The sequence below is a fragment of the Castor canadensis genome, chromosome 3 (genome assembly GCF_047511655.1).
Source record: "Castor canadensis chromosome 3, mCasCan1.hap1v2, whole genome shotgun sequence".
In the NCBI taxonomy this organism is placed as follows: domain Eukaryota; kingdom Metazoa; phylum Chordata; class Mammalia; order Rodentia; family Castoridae; genus Castor; species Castor canadensis.
This window is the reverse complement of record NC_133388.1, coordinates 35,511,928-35,529,092: the sequence shown is the minus strand read 5'-3', so window position 1 is coordinate 35,529,092 and position 17,165 is coordinate 35,511,928. Positions and strand designations below refer to the sequence as shown.

The 17,165-nt window shown below is 35.8% G+C and overlaps 1 protein-coding gene across 9 annotated transcripts in view; it reads left to right on the top strand.

Annotated features, from left to right (window-relative positions):
* Positions 1-17,165, top strand: part of Pcnx1 (pecanex 1) — a 175,034-nt gene that overhangs the window by 42,887 nt on the left and 114,982 nt on the right. For all 9 annotated transcript variants that reach the window (XM_074067666.1, XM_074067661.1, XM_074067660.1 and 6 more), the window contains 3 exons: positions 5,197-5,242; positions 5,965-6,054; positions 11,035-12,741. In XM_074067666.1, coding sequence (XP_073923767.1) covers positions 5,197-5,242; positions 5,965-6,054; positions 11,035-12,741 — 1,843 coding nt within the window. The remainder of the gene's footprint in view (positions 1-5,196; positions 5,243-5,964; positions 6,055-11,034; positions 12,742-17,165) is intronic.

Here is a 17,165-nt window from a genome sequence, read left to right as displayed (position 1 = left end):
GTGAATGCCTTAGGAAATTTAGCTTCTTGTTTGTTCCATCTTATTTGCCTTCCCATAATCTATCTGTGGCTATCCCTAGTTTAAACATGCCAAAAAATGAAATAACCCAAAATCTCATAGTGTTTAAAATGTTAATGATAGAGCTAGAAGCGAAACACAAATGCACTTTTGACAATTTTAATGTCTTTCTGCTATATAATTTTACTTTTCACTTTTGAGAAAGTGTTTTCTTAAAACTTGGCATCAGCTTGTGTCCTCATTGTGTCTTACCTCAGCTCTGCACATCTCTGGTGCTAATCCTGGTCCTAGTCATTCCTGTTGACTTCTCAGCAGATGGCTTCACTAGGTAGAGTAGAGTAAACTTTGGGAGAAACTTCTTATAGTATAACTTACGAGGTTTATTGGCCAGTGTGTGAGCCCTTCCATTATGTATGAGAAACAGCTGATTTTTATCAGGGTCTGGGCTAGACCTAACTTCCTGAGTCTCATTCCAACATTCCTGTTGTTACATACATAGTTTGTGGATTGAAAATAGTCTTCCTTCCTTTCCCTTTTTGTCCCAGAGAGACTCAGTTCTTATTTTCTGGCCTAACTCTGACTCTGCTTGAAACCACACCTATTCCTCAAGATTTTCAAAGACCTTATGATTTTTCTCTTGCAAAGACCCTGTGGTTAACCCATTCTCTTGCAGATGGAACACTTATTATTAATCGCAGCATTATTTTTGGCAAATGCTGATAAGTGGCAGTTTATAAGCTTCTAGAGAGGGGATTTTCATCTTTCTACTGTTATAATATGTTGCCTTGTGCACAGTTGACTTTCAGTTGATAATTGCTAATTATCTTTATATGTATAGAGATAAAACTTTAGAGGCAGAATTGGACTTGGTTCCTCATTTAACAAATGAGTAAGTAGCAGACCTTATTTTCCTGACTCATAATACTGGTAGCTCAAAACTACTTAAGAACAGTATTATGAAAAATACCATATTCTGTGAGTCAGAATCTTAAGTGGGATCTTATTTCCTAATATGTTTTGATAGAAGATTTGCTTCTATTTGAATTGTAATCATGATTTAAAGTTCAAGTGAGTGAATTTGGTAATAGTTTTAGTTGTGATTTGAGTATAATATAGATTAATTAGGATTTTACCTTCCATAACAAGCTGATGAAATGGGAGATGTTGTGTTAAAAAAATATTGTGAAAAAGGGTTATTCTGTTAATTAGATAGGTACTTTTTAAGTTTCAGGCTTTACAATACTATTTGAAGAAAAATGTTACTATCCGTGATCCTTTTTTTGTTGGCTTTGTGCTTTTCTCAGTATCTTTTTATAGAATGAAATAACTTAATTCTTAAATAAGTCTACATGTTTTATATTCTTAGTTGACACTGGTTTCTTATTGACAGCTGTGTAGGCAGTGCCAGATTACACCGGGGATATGCCCTTCATTTCTCCAGTAATATTTTGGGGTACCACATCTTCTTTAAAGTTTTGCAGAAGGGCAGGTGAAAGGATGTAACAATGGCTGGTCACCGTTGGGTACTCTGTCCTTGGCTTCATTTCTTTTGGAACTGGCCTTACTTGTTTTAGGAAAGGAATTTCCTCTTGACTGTAATTAAAGCCTATGCACTCATAAACGTACACCATACCCAATTAGGTTTCTCTTTAAATAGCAGCTCTTAAATGAAAATGGGCAAATATTGGAGACTGTTGTGCTTCTTGGGTAATAGTGTCTTCATTTTGTTTTGTTTATCATGAACCGTATGGTCGACATTATTATCCTTCAGAGAGGTTGAAGCGGGACACTTACTACACACTATCAGTTATTTATGTAAATGTTGTCTGTAACAGTCAGCTTCTTTACATAATGACTATGTCTTAGTCCTGTTACCATTCTTTCCCTCTTGCTACCTCTAACCCGCTCCCTTACATCTTCTACTCTTATTTCTTTTGCTTTAATCTTTCTTCTCCGTTTATTTCTCTCCTTTACTTCTCTTTTTCCTATTGTATCTTGTCTTCCTTCAAATATTTTAGTCTTAATAGTATTCAAGACATCTTATTTGGTCTTGGATAGGGACTGGTCTTACTTTTAAGAGATTATGATAAAAGTAACCAAAGTTACTTTTAACTAAGAAACTAAGTACAAAGTCCTTTTACACAGTAATAGTTGCCATTAGAATGGTACAGAAAAAGGGTTAACTACAGAGGAGAAATAATTAATTCTAGCTAGAGAGAAAGGCAAGGTTTCATGGGGGTGGTAGCCCTGTTTGATAAGCTCTCTAGTTAGAAATAGCTTTTCTTCTGACATCCATAAGACTTCTGGACCATTTGTATGGCACTTACTAGGGAGAAGAAACACTGGAATGTTTCATTTTATGTGAACCACTTAAAAAAACTTTATACTCAAGTGAAGAAAGATAGTATTTTTTTTTCTTTTCAATCTTAGAAAATTTAACAAATAAGGGTAAACAAAGGGAAGAAAATTAAAATCACTCATGATATATATAATAAAAAAGTCTGTAATCCTAGCTACTTGGGAAGTGGAGACTGGAGGATTGAGGCCAGCCTGGACAAAAGTTAGCAAGATCCTATCTAAAAAACCAAGCTGAGTGTGGTGGTACATATCTGTAATCCCAGCTATGTGGGAGGCTGAGCTAGGTAAGATTATGGTGGTTTGAGGCTTGTAGGAGATCCTATCAGAAAAGCAAACTAAAAGCAAAAGGACTGGTGGTGTGGCTCAAGTGGTAGGGTATTTCAAGTGTGAGGCTCTGAGTTCAGTCTCCAGAATTGCAAATAATCAAAAAACAACTCCCCCCCAAAAAACTTTTAAAACAAAATGAAGTTACAGTGTGCCTTCTCTTTTCTTTACTAGATGAATGTTAATGTTATTGAGTGTTTTTCTGCAATGACACTTTGGGGAATGCACCGCATTTGGGTGTACCGTAGTTTGTATTCTCAATTTCTTCTTGTGTTGCACACAAAGTCATGTGTGTGATATTTTAGGGGGAAGCTTACATACAGAGAAAAGCATGAAGAATCAAATACAACCCCCATGGTGTCCATTATGCTTTTGTCAACAAGTGGTAGAATATTCAGCTAAGAATCATGTAGACCAGTAGGAGTTTGTATATATCACCTACATCTGGAGGTCATTGTATGGCTCAGTAATGCTCAGGTCATGGGTTGGCATTATTACAATCCTTTAGACTTCTTCAGGACTGCAGAGTGAGCACAGCAGCCTCACTCATGATGCTGTGGAAGAGTTTGGAAGCTATGGGGGAAGAGAGGGTCTCCTTGGTCCTTTTCTTTAGACATGAAACAGTCTTTCCCTAAAGTCTTCAGTAGACTTTTCCTCACATCTGTTGAATTGACTGGAGCTAGACAGGGGCTGGCCCACTTCTCATAGATCAAAAGACATATGACATCTGAACAAAGTCAGGGATCTTGGTAAGGAAGGAGAAAGAGAGCACTTAGAGATTGTGAACAAATGATTAAATCCATTTTCAAAAAGGTTTATTTTGGCTGGGTGTAATAGTGCAGCACCTAAGTAGGTTGACAGCAGTCTGGCCCCAGGCAAAAACTTGAGATGCTATTGGAAAGACACCCCCCCAGAACTGTTCCCCCGCCCCCGCCCAATATATATGTGTTTAAATTCCTAGAAGAGTGTTACAAAGGTCTATCTAGGAAGTTATATGATTTTGATAGACAAATAATATATTTTATTTCTACAACTTGCCTAGAAGATTAGCAGGTTTAGTATGAATGAAACTTTTTTTTTGCAATAAAATGTTTTTTGGCTTGCTTGTTTTAAGACAGGGTCTTGCTGTCTAGCCTAGGCTGGCCTTGGACTCAGGATCCTCATATCTTGGCTCCCAAGTGCTTGGACTATAGACTTGCACTACCACACCTGGCTGGCTTTTTTCTTTCTGGCTAATTACAGGGTCTTCCCCCTTCCCCCCCAAGTGTCTTTTATGGTTAATTGAAAGCATAAATTAGGAAAAACTGGAAGAATCAAACTTAATAAGCACTTCAAAAAATGCCACAAGGTTTCTTTTCTATTGGTCGCATCAGCAGTTTATAAGTAGTTTCACCTGTATTTGTATGCTTCTGTTTATTTACTTTTCCACCAACATCTCTATAGCTTACACATCATAGTGAACATCTCAGGTGAATTGTCCAGTGAGTCTTTTGCATTTGTGTATATCCACTCAGTGCCACGCAGGCCAAGAAATTCCCTCCTCTGTCCAAAGACAGCATTGCCCTGTGTTCTTAGTGTATTTCTTCTTGTATATCCTTGTTACAGCAAATCAAGGAAAGGGAAGAATTGGTAGAATATATAAAGAATTTTGTGACTTAAATGTTATCTTACAGTGCTGAGTTTGCTGAACTGTTTTCTTCTTTGAATCCTATGAAAACAGCTCTAGGAAGAGTTGCTAAGACTTTTTGATTTAGTTAACTATCACATTGTAGTTGGTTTTCTTACTCTGCTTGTGGAATTTGTGGTCTTTGTCTATGTGATCTTTATGGTAATGTAATAAGTAATGGTATGATTTGAGGGAAGTCTAATACCATCTTATATAAGTGCTAAAATCTCAGCAATGGCATTTCAGTTTTCTAATTAGTTTGTGCTAAAAATACATTTTTTGTGATGACTTAGGTTTTTATTTTTTTTAAATATTCTGATCATTTAAAAATGATTCCTGTCCTGGAATTAAAGAATTGCTAGTGTATATTAATATACTAACAATTTGACAGTAAGATTTATGTTGCTCTCTATAGCATTTATTAGTATATTTTATCCCCTGAAACTTTCTCTTTAGTCTTGAGTTTATTTCAGATAGACTCAGTGCGTGGCTTTGCTTTTGTTTCTAATGTGACCATATTGATACAGTATAAAAATGGTAATAATTGTATGACACAAAATGCCTGGGGTTGGAGGATTCTAGTCCTGGGCATTCTGAGCATGCAGAGGAATCCAGAATCTCAGCACATCCAAAAGATAACACAGCTTGTGCCACAGCAAACAGATCATGTGGCTCTGATAGAAAATGCCTGGTGGTGACTCTTAGTTGATGTGACTGATAGCATGTTCGATAATATGATAATTTTATTTGCTAGTCTTGCTAGTTTGTATTGGTAATGCCATATAACTAACATTTTAATTAGTTTTTTTTCCCTTATGTCATGTTTTCAGATTGGATCTGGTTCCTCTCGTCTTGGAACAGCAGCAACTATTAAAGGTAGACACGATCTAACTTGAACACTGCCTCTGATTTTCTATTTCTTTTTTAGTTGTAATATTATCTATTGTACATTCAAATGTACTAAAGGAATCCTTCTTGAAATTATAGACAAAATTATTTATCTTATTAAAGGTTGCTTGATTTAAATTGTGTTACCCTCTCATCATCCATATTTCACCAAAATGTTTGATCATTTGTATTATATTGCATGAATTACAAGTTTCAATCTATAAGAACCTTTCCTTGCTATGAGGGAAAACACTTTCATACATTTAGGTCCCAGGTCATGGAAAGTTAATTTGATGTGAAAAACTTAAATGTGAGCATAAACAAAACACTAAAAAAAGGGAAAGTTTTTTTCCCTTTTGTTCTCTCCATCTACTTAAGATAAATTCATAGTATTTTTTCCCTACAGATTTTTTATTTACTAATTTTCCCTGGGAAGAAAAGTTGTGTTATTTCAAATTGTGATAACTTGCATTTGTCTTTTAAATCTTCTTATTTTTAAAGAAAGTTTTACTAGCTAACATTATGAGGCTTTCCATATTACTTGTTTTGTAATTATTTGGTTTGCATTTTCCTAGATAGTAACTCTTGATATATAGAAACTGCATTTATTGATATGTATCTACCACATTCCTGGTATCTTTTCTTAGTTACACTTCTGTAAGCCTTTACTTTTAATATAAGGTCCTCACATATTTCTCTTAACTTCATAGGAGATACAGATACTGCTAAGACTTCTGATGATATCAGCTTAAGTCTGGGCCAGAGCTCTAGTCTTTGTAAGGAGGGAAGTGAAGAACAAGGTAAGCACATTATGCCTCACAGTGACATCATATACTGTGGTGTCCAGGGTGAATTTATGGGATATGTCACTCACATTTTGGTAGAACTTTATAATTTAATATTGTTATTTGTAGGAGACATTAAAATAAAATGATTTACTGGAGTAGTAGTAATACAATATTCTAAGTTCTTTTGCCTTACTGAATTCAATTATCAATTATACAATTTCTGCCAAGTAAATATAGAGAGACATTTTGTGAACATGGGTCCCAGGGTAAGTATAAGATGGGAGATAAGAATCTGTTGTTACTTTAGTTGCCCATTAACTTGGTGTTATATCCAAGTTCATTTCTTACAAGCTTATTTTGTTTTTGGTACTTGGAAGTTTAAATTTGTCACTGTGACTGTTCTTTTTTAGAATTATAATACCCTATCATACTGTATGGTATGGAAACTTTTCTTCCTTTTTTAAAAATTAAAGGTGAGCCAGGCACTGGTGGCTCATACCTATAATCCTAGCTACTCAGGAGGCAGAGATCAGGAGGATCGCGGTTTGAAGCCAGCAGGGCAAATAGTTCATGAGACGCTATTTAAAAAAACCCATCACAAACACAGGACTGGTGGTGTGGTTCAAGGTGAGGGCCCTGAGTTCAAGCTCCAGAACTGCAAAAAAAAAAAAAACTTAAAGGTGAATCCCTTGCTTTGAGAATTACAGCATCACTTTCTATAATAATGTAGTCTGTTATTGCTATTCTTGTATTACTATGAGTCAATATATATGTTGAAAGTAGATAGATACAGAGGACAGGGAATGATGGGGTTTGGGGAAATGGTCATTTAAAATAGAGTGGCCAAGGGAAACCCTCACCTAGAGTAAAGACCTGAAAAAGGAAAAGTTTACTGTCACAACATCTGGGGAAAAGCAGTTCCTTCTATGAAGTTCCCTTCAATGCAGTGTAAAAGCTGTAAAGTGGGAACATACTTGTCAGGTTTGAGAAATAATGTGGCTGGTGTGGAATTACTAGAGCTTAGAAGGCATTTTATTTTATTGTTTTTGCAAAAGTGAAAATTTTATTTATTTTATTTTTATTAGTATATATTCATTGTACGGGGGGAGTCGTTATGCCAGTTTTCAGTAGCCTTACATTGTACATTGGTTAGGTCACCACTACCATCTTCCCCCTGCAACCTCCTCCCTGCCTCACTTAAAGCAATTGCAAGAGGTTTCATCCTTGTATTTCATGTGTGTATATGAAGCCCATCAACCATATTCCCTCTGCTTCATTTCCTTCATTCCCCCTCTCCTTCCCACAAGTATCCCCCACTTACTCTACCTGTTTTACAGTCCTGTCTTTCATTTTTAATTCCAAAGTCAGTGTTCAAAGGGTTTTTCGATGTATCCCAGCTGTGAAAATCCTTAACTTTGGTCAGTTCAACCTCCTATTACTCTCCCTTACCCCTTTCCTCCTACCCCCATTATTCAACAGCTTTCAGTACGTATCTTTGTCTTCTACCTGCAGAGATATAATGCATTCTGATATTGTTAGTTCTATCATTCTTTCCCTTTCCTTTCTCCCCCTGAGTTCTATAGAGTAATTCCACTATTACAAAGATGTTTTATGTGTAAGTGTGTATATGATCATGTTTGTTCTTGTGTATACATTTATCTTTTGAATCTGTCTTCCACATGTGAGAGAAAATATGTGACCTTTGTCTTTCTGAACCTGGCTTATTTCACTTACTGTGAAGTTCCGCAACTGGAAACTATTTTAGATGATAGTCTTAGTTCCAAGTGGGATGAGGAACTGGCAAAGTGTGGCATTACATTTTAACAGAATCACTATGGCTCCTTTGTTGAGAATATATTAAAATGGGGCAAATGCTGAACTAGAGAGCTTAGTTACCAGATCATTATAATAATCAGGGTAATGAGAAGCAGTCTGATATGGTGCATGTGCATGTACGTGTCTGTTGAGAAGATACAAGGATATGTTGATGGATTTGGATACACTTTGTAAGGGAAATAGTAGTTATGGATGACTGTATGAGGCTTTTGGGCTTGGTGACAGGAAGGTCAAGTGCTCCTTAATGGAAACGGGGAAGAATGGGTCCTAGGGTGGTAAGAGAGCAGAGGAAATAATAGAGAGTTTAGTTTGAGGCATAATCTAGTATTAGGTGCAGTCATGCTTAGAGAGCGAGAGAGAGAGAGAGAGAGAGAGAGATCTGGATTTCAGGTAATAGGTTAGTAGGGGGGCTTTAAATTTAGGATATTTCAATGTATTAGTACTGGCCTAGAAAATCAGTCAGGTTAAATATGGGGTTGGATTATTTTGAAGTTACTAAATTTAACAGGGCAAGAGTAAGGTTCTAGCTGGCTTGGAGTTTAGGTGGCCTTGCTCCCTTATCCATGCTTCTTAGTCTTGGCTGTGGTTTGGCACCACCTAGTGGTAACTGTTCATTCTGGCTTAAATACTTTGTCTAAGTAGAGACTAGTCTCAAATAATATCATAACAATATTATAGTAATATAAAACATTTGAGAATCTTGTGATTCTTTGGTTGGTTTGGATTTATAGTATAGAAACTTTTAGTTAGTCAGTAATTAGTTGATTAGTTGGCACTCATTTTGTCACATGATTCAGAATTACCAAGTTGAAATATGAGGATGTGGAGGGTATGTCCTCTATTTTTTCTAAGCAGGAGTTACCCACAGTGTCCCTCCCTAGCCTCACTCATGTCTTCCCTGACCAAGATCAGAACTGTAGACCATCCCCATATGTACAGGGGCTGGATAAAAAATGGAGAAACTAGTTATCTCTCAGTATTTCTGAATTTTTTTTGTGGGGCCAGAAAACTGGAAGAGATCTACAGGGAGTGTGGACAGAATAATGAAAAACTTTAAAAACTGAGCCTTCACCCATTCTAGTTTAAGAAGTCCGGGAGACTGAGTAGGAACAACTGACAAGATAGAAAGAAAACTGTTAATTCCCAGCATATCAAGAAGAATGGATTGGTCATCCTTGCCAAATGCTCCTAATAGGTCAAGAGATGTGAACTGAGACTTGATTATTGTATTTTACCATATAGTGGGTTTTAGTGACCTTGAAAAGTACAGTTTTAATGGAGTGGGGTTAGAGTCTGCTTAAGAGCATTGAAGGTGATGAATACTCTTTCAGTGACTTTTTGTAATGTGGACAAAGACCTAACGTGCTAGCCAGCAGAGAAGGTAATGATGAAGGGAGGTCTTTGAATGTTTTAAAAGAACTAACTAATAGTGTGTTTTTATAATTGATGGGGATGATCCAGTAGCGCCATTGAAAAAAATACATGCATTACAGTAAGTTGGCTGTATCTTTCAAAAATGAAAAACTTAAATTTCTGTTTCCTTAATGACTGTTTCATTAATGACTTAATGACTGAGAAGGGAGTTTTAAAAAGTTCCTTATATATTAGATTAAGTGATTTTTTTTCAACTGTTTACTCAGAGGTGATAAAGTTTTTTATAAAATTTATACACTTGAAATGTGACTATCACACCTTCCGTAATTTGCTTCTTAGCGATTTTGAGTGTTTTAAAGAATGATATGCTGTAATTTAATACTACAAAAAAGTAAATACAGTGCTAAGTAGCTTTTAAATTGAATACTGTAAAATACAAGATAAAGCCCAAATAAGTCATTTATCACAATTTGTTTGGTACATGTAGAGGCTGTCTCTTAAGTTTTAGTTATTTTGATCAAGTCCAGATTTTTTTTAATAAGTATGTATTTTTAGTAGCTTTCTTTCTTTAATCTTAGGAATGTTTTCTTTTGTCATTCAGATTCTACTAAGGGTCAGACTTACTGTAGAATCTATTATTGTACTTTGTCTATGTAGTTATGACAATTCAAACAATTTCTTTTTATGGAACTAACAGCAGGTTCAAGCATTCTTACTTGTCAGAATGATATTAAAAAGTTAGCTTTTGTGTAGTTTCATTGTCAAGCTATATTCCAAGATAAATTACAATGTAGGTAGTTACGTAGATGGATTTATCTATATTTATGTTTACAATCTATAATTCTATTTATATTTACATAGTAAATATGGTAATTCAAGTTATTAGTCACTACCCTAAATGGAGGATTAAAGGAATGATTTTATAGATACAGGAAGATATGTATTTTTTTATGAGCTATTTTGTAATTACATTATCAGTGATGAAAGAGAAAATGCAGTGTTTGCCTTGTAATTATTGTTGTTTTTAACCATTATGAACAGCAAGATACCTTGAATCATTACATCATACCTTGTTTGGTTGGTCCTTTGATTTTTTTTTCACTTTATGATTAGGTTTTTGTTGATTTGTAAAGTAATTGTATTAGTTTTTCAAAAGGACTTCAGTGTTGAGTTAGGTAAAATAATGATAAATAACATTAATTTGACAGCATAATATATGTTATGAACTCTATGTTCCTTGCCCACTACTTAGTAAAGTTGATACCACATTTTATAGACAAAGAAGCAAAGGCTCAGAAGTGTGTCCCCAAATCACCTATTTGGTAAGTTACAGATATAGCTTGCATGTGGACATGGTGGTACACACTTGTAATCCCAGCACTTGGGATACTGGAGCAGGAAGACCTTGAGTTTGATGTCAGCCTGGGCTATGTAGTGAAATGTTGTCTCAAAAGACAAAAGAAAAAAGTAGAGAGAGATTGCATATCTGCCTCCTCTTTCCTCTTATTTTATTGTTGATAGTCTATAGAACCTTTTTTGAAGTCAACTGAAGAACTCATAGATTTGAAAGTTCAGTTCATTCTGTCAGTAGAATGCTCTCTTTGTATAGCTGTGAGCTAGAAACCAGCACTTTGGAATGACTGGCCCTCTGTTATCCAGTGAACTGCTTGACAAATTGTTTGTACTTGATTTACTGTGTGCTATGAATTCTTTCCATTGTTAAACAGTAGAGAGGCAGATCATACTTCTGTGTTAATATTTTTAAATATGTGTTTGAAACAGATTTGGCAACTGATCGGAAGCTCTTCCGTTTGGTCTCCAATGACTCCTTCATCTCTATTCAGCCTTCCTTGTCCTCTTGTGGACAGGACATACCAAGGGACTTCAGTGACAAAGTGAGCCTGCCAAGTCACAGCCACCACCATCACGTCGATCAATCTCTATCCAGTGCCTGTGACACAGAAGTAGCTTCTCTTGTACCTTTACATTCACATTCTTACAGGAAAGATCACCGGCCACGAGGTGTGCCACGGACTTCTAGCTCTGCTGTGGCTTTTCCTGACACTTCACTCAATGACTTCCCTCTTTATCAGCAAAGACGAGGGTTAGATCCAGTTAGTGAGTTAGAATCTTCCAAGCCTCATTCTGGATCCAAAGAATCCTTAGTGGAAACTTCTTGTCTACCTGGGGAATTTCAGCTTGCTGGTGATCTGAAAAACAGTAATTCTCAGCCTCCCACAAAAAGTGGGAAGAGTAAAGCGCTGAATGCAGACAAAAGCATGGATAGCCTGAGGAGTCTGAGCACACGGAGTAGTGGATCGACAGAGAGCTATTGCAGTGGGACAGACCGTGACACCAACAGTACTGTCAGCAGCTATAAAAGTGAGCACACCAGCTCCACTCACATAGAGAGTATCTTGTCAGAGCATGAGGAGTCTCCTAAAGTAGGAAAAAGAAGTGCTAGGAAAAAAGAGCGCTGTGCTGACCCAGAGGAGAAGAGCAGCTGTGCCAGTGACCAAAGGACTAGCAGTGACAAGACTGCCCTGGAGGTTGATACAAATAGTGGGGCTCCAGAGGCCCAGGATTTTCAGGCCTCTGATGAGATGCACAACCAGAAAGCTCTCAGCACCTCTGCCTCTGAAGAAGCCAATAAAAACCCACACGCAAATGAGTTTATTGCACCAGGGGACAGACCACCTGAGAAAACTGCTGAAAACAAAGAGGAACAAAATGAGAAGTCCAGTGTTTCAGTAGATTCCAAAGTTTGTAAAGATGCTGGTGGGAAGCAGAAGGAAGGAGATGTACGGCCCAAATCCTCTAGCTTAATCCACAGGACAGCCTCTGCCCACAAGTCAGGGAGGAGACGGACAGGAAAAAAACGGGCCAGCAGTTTTGACTCCAGTCGGCACAGAGACTATGTTTCCTTTCGAGGCGTTTCTGGAACCAAACCACATAGTGCTATATTTTGTCATGATGAGGATTCTAGTGATCAAAGTGACTTGAGTAGAGCATCAAGTATTCATTCTGCTCACCAGTTCAGCAGCGACAGCTCTTCCAGCACTACTTCTCATTTGTGCCAGTCTCCTGAGGGCAAATACAGTGCACTAAAGACCAAGCATGTTCATAAGGAAAGGGGCACAGACTCTGAACACACACACAAAGCCCATCTGGGTCTTGAAGGAACTGGCAAAAAGCGGGCCACACGACGGACTTCCAGCACAAATAGTGCCAAGACTCGTGCCCGAGTGTTGAGCTTGGACAGTGGTACAGTAGCATGTTTGAATGACTCAAACAGGCTAATGGCACCTGAAAGTATAAAGCCCTTAACCACTTCAAAATCAGATCTCGAGGCCAAAGAGGGAGAGGTGCTAGATGAGTTGTCTTTATTGGGACGGGCTTCCCAGTTAGAGACAGTCACTCGATCTAGAAATAGTTTGCCAAGCCAGGTTGTGTTTCCTGAAGGGGAAGAGCAAGATGCAGTCGTTGGAGGTAAGTAAGCTACAGAAAAAGACTTCTCCAAGAGTCACTGCAAATGTGGAACTGTTTATGACAGTAGTGCTTACCCAAATATGCTTTCTATTAATATTCCTCTTCCACTGTGTTATTAAAATAAGCTTTCCTCAAGAAGAAGGAGATGGTTTGTCTTAGAAAATGTTTTGGTAAGAACATCAAGAGGACATGTTTTCACTGGGTGCTGGTGGCTCATGCCTGTAATCCTAGCTACTCAAGAGGCAGAGATCAGGAGGAATGCGGCTTGACACCAGCTGCAGCAACAAGTTTGCGAGACCCTATATTGAAAAACCCATCACACAAAAGGGCTGGTGGAGTGGCTCAAGGTGCAGGCCTTGAGTTCAAATGCCAGCACTGCCAAAAAAAAAGAAAACATGTTTTCCATTGTCTTATTGAATATATCAGTTTATTCTTGATGGCCTCCACAGTTCTAAGCTAGTTGCCACCCATTAATGTTTTGCCAGGAATAACAAAAATTAGTCCCTTCCTTTGTACAATAGCAACTGCAAAAAAAAAAAGTTACCAAGCCACTTTTAGTCATCTCTTAGGTAGTGTGTGCCACTGAACTTCAACCTATTATAAGTTTTTTCCAAATACTACTTTAGCTCTTATTATGTACTTTTTTGGATCTGATTCTTTGGTTTTATTTCTCGCTTAATTCAATTTTCAGACATTAAGAAAATTTTATTTTTTCTATAACTTTATACCTTCTAAAGTTTATTGAAATTTGTAGCTCATATTGGCATTTTGTGTCCATAAATGAATGTATAATGCCCCCTGTGACAGTGATACTATTTTATTTAAAGTAATAGCTTATTTATTTCAGGTTTATGGGGAATTGTACAAAATTGGATAGGTGATTTATATTTTCAGTGTGTTTTGACCCCTTTATTTCAAGAGTTGTTTCTTACTATTTTCTCCTTCCTACCCAGAATACTTTATTATGTTTGGTCATTATGAAATCTGCTTCTTCAATAGAATCAGAAAAAGTAGGTCTTCTGTTGTTCACCCTTAGCCTTTAAGCCTCTGCCCCCATTCCCTTTATTTCTTTAGTTTTAGTTTATTTATGTCTTTAGTTTTAAAGTTTGGAGTTTTCTGTTTGTACAAATATTCCCAAACATCTGACTGTGCTATTTTTAATTTTTGAGGTGCTGGGGTTTGAACTCAGGGCCTTACACTTGCTAGGAAGGCATGACTGTGCTTTTAATATCAATTTTAGTTTCATTCAGAGATTTTTAAAAGTCCATATTGTACTGTTCTCCTAGGGCTTTTGTTTTCATTGTTTGGTAAAGTTCCTAACAAAGATTAACTTCTAATGGGAATGTAAAGAAATGATCTTTAATGCCTAAGAAAAAAAGTAGTCTGTCAAACCCAACTACTGAAAACAAAACGTATATGAGTGGTTGTTACCTATTGGTGACAATGCAGTAATCCCTGGAGTCTTTGACTTGGATACCATTCTGGTTTTTCTTTCTTTTTTTTTTTTTAATGAACATCTGAAATACAGTAATTTCTCACACAAGTCTTATTGTATATATTCACAATGTGCAAGAAATCATTAGGTTTTAAAAATATAGCTTGATTCTTAAAGCTACAGAAATTAATTTTAAGAGTGAACATGCTATGAAATGTTCTAAATATTGTTGAAATAAGTAACAGACTGTTGAAATGTAAATACTGACAAAATATGTTCAAGACTTCTGGAAAATTTGTCTTTATATAATACTGTTATTTTCTTTCACAGGGTATAAGGGTTTTTTTTTATGGATTATGTGGAAGGAATTATTTACTTCTTAGTACAGTTTTTTGACTCATGTAAGCCTTCATTTTTCCCATTTCCAGCTTTTGTTTTGTTTGTTATCTTTTTCAAAAACCCTATTAAATTAATAATAAATAATGAGCTAAAGTTTTTCCTCTCCTTTGGTGAAAGAAATCTAATACTATGTGGGCTGCTGAAAACCATTTTTGCCAGAGGAAGACATTGCAGGGACTGTTTTGATTTGAGCTTCATTGTGGTTAGAATAAAAATAAGAGCAAAATAAAATTACTTTAATGTGTTCGTGATTTATGTTTGTTTTTATCATACTCAATGCAAGGGTTTTATTGGGGGTTTATTTGGTTTTTTTAGATTGGAACTAGTGGGAGGGTATTAAAAATTTTCATTTAAAAATTACATAGAATCTCATATACTTGTTAAAGACACTTGTTCATAGGAGCATTATTTGTTAGAATCCTTTCTAGAAATATAGGGGAATTGTTTTTAGATTGTCTTTTCTGTCTTACACACTGTAACTACTGAGACATATCCATAAAACATGTTATGCTTTGCCATTCAACGGCCTAGACATAAAAATATAATAAGCAGCTTTTATCTCAGTAAATTTGGAGGTATTGATAAGTTCTCCAGTGACTCATTTTTGTTTTATTTTTAAGGTGGATCATGTTGGTAGTGTGAAGGGATGGGATTTAGCAAATATACTTTAAAGTACTAAACTAAAATATTCTAAAGTAGGAGGTAATTTAGTGTAGTGACGTGGAATCACATGCCTTTGTTAGTATGTATATATTTAGTCATGACTTCTGGAAAGCTTCTAACCTTTAAGCTTTAGCTCCTTAAAATGAAGTGATAGAAATACCTATTTCGTAGGGTAGTTGTAAAGGGTAGAAGAGTTAATACACGTAAAATGCTTAAAATGGCATTTGGCACAGAGTAGATGTTTAGTAGTGCTGCTCTCGGTATTAGCAGCAGGTCACTTTGTTATGCTGCACACATGTACTCTGTCCTGTGTAACCCTATTTAATGGTATTAAATTAAAGCAGAAGAAAGTATTCACAGGCATAAATCAGATATGCTCTAATTGTGCTGTCATGTGGAACTTGACAACATTTTAAGTACATCTAATCTATTGGTGTGGATTTTGTCTTATTGGTAGTAATAAATTTACCTCTTATATTCAGTTTGTATAATAAATGTTTGTTTTCATAGGTCCTCTTACCATTAATCAAGTACTTCAGTCAAAATTGAACATCATCAGTGCCATCTGCAGTTACTTAAGCAGAAACACTTCCTATTCTTCTCTTGTCTTGTACTTAATTTTTCTTTGTAATTATAAGGCATATCTCTAATTTAAGACTAATATTTTAAGATTAAAAAAGCATGTACAGTTATATTTGATAGAAAAGTGTTCTTTTTTTAGCTTATATTACATTAATAAAATCATTTTCTTTTGGGCCACTAAACTTACTTCCTACATAGTTCAATACTATACTAGAGCATATTTTCTATATTAGTTATCAAATTGTAAAGAATAGCTACAGTGTAGGGATTTGTGTTTACTTGTTATTCTTTGTGCAGTTTTCTGAATTTCTTAGCCTGTATTTCTTCAGAAAATTATTTTAAATATAGTGTATGGGTAATTCTATAAGCATTCCTCTCATAATTACTATTCATGTTAATATTATTTATGTTGTGTACCAAAGATAATTTTAAAGGAAGAATAATTATTCAAAGAAAAGTCAAATCTTTTTGCTATTTAGTTTATTAGAGTTTGAACTAGATGTGTAAGTCATAATTCTATTATTTTATGGACAAATATCATTGAGCATTGAAAAGAATAGACAAAAACCACTGAACAGAGAAGAAGCTTGTGAATTAAAGCTTTTGTACTTGAGGAAATAGGACTCTAAAGTCTAATGAATTTGATTTTCTGATTTCTCTGTCTATACGTCATGTTTGAAGAAGCAAATTAGTAGAAGAGAATGGATAGAGGCTGAAGTAATGACAGCAGAAGAAATGCACAGCTAACCAGCCATAAAGGATGATCTGTAATAACCATACACTGCAAAGCAAGAGATGTAATAGAGTGTGGTCAGGAAATGCAGGGACAAACCATACTTTCTATATTAATAATATTCAGTGTTATTGTAGGATCATAGCTTATATTGTAGTGTGGCGTAGTGCTGTCATAAATGTTTATGTTGTTGACCCTGATTCATTAAGAAGCAGTTATGTTTGGGCTATACCATGAAGAAGGCTTAGGGGAATGCTCATGAAATACAGTGAAATGTATTTGAAAAAATAATCTTCCTTTACAACAATATTAAGGAAAATATTAAGGAAATTATATTGATGACATAAATAAGTGTTTATGTTTACAATTCTCAATACCAGTTCCTGCCTAATTTTATCATGTAAGAACAAACATTATACTGTTTTTTTCTTTTTGCAGCAGTGAAATTCTGGATAAAGAATCAATTGAACATCTTAATTACTACCTCTAATTACTGACTGAACACTCTGACAAGCCATTAAATCTGTGCCTCAGTTTCCACAATTGTAAAACAGGAATCATAATTGTCAGGCCTGTCTCACAGTTAACTGTCAGACTGTAATGGGCTTACAA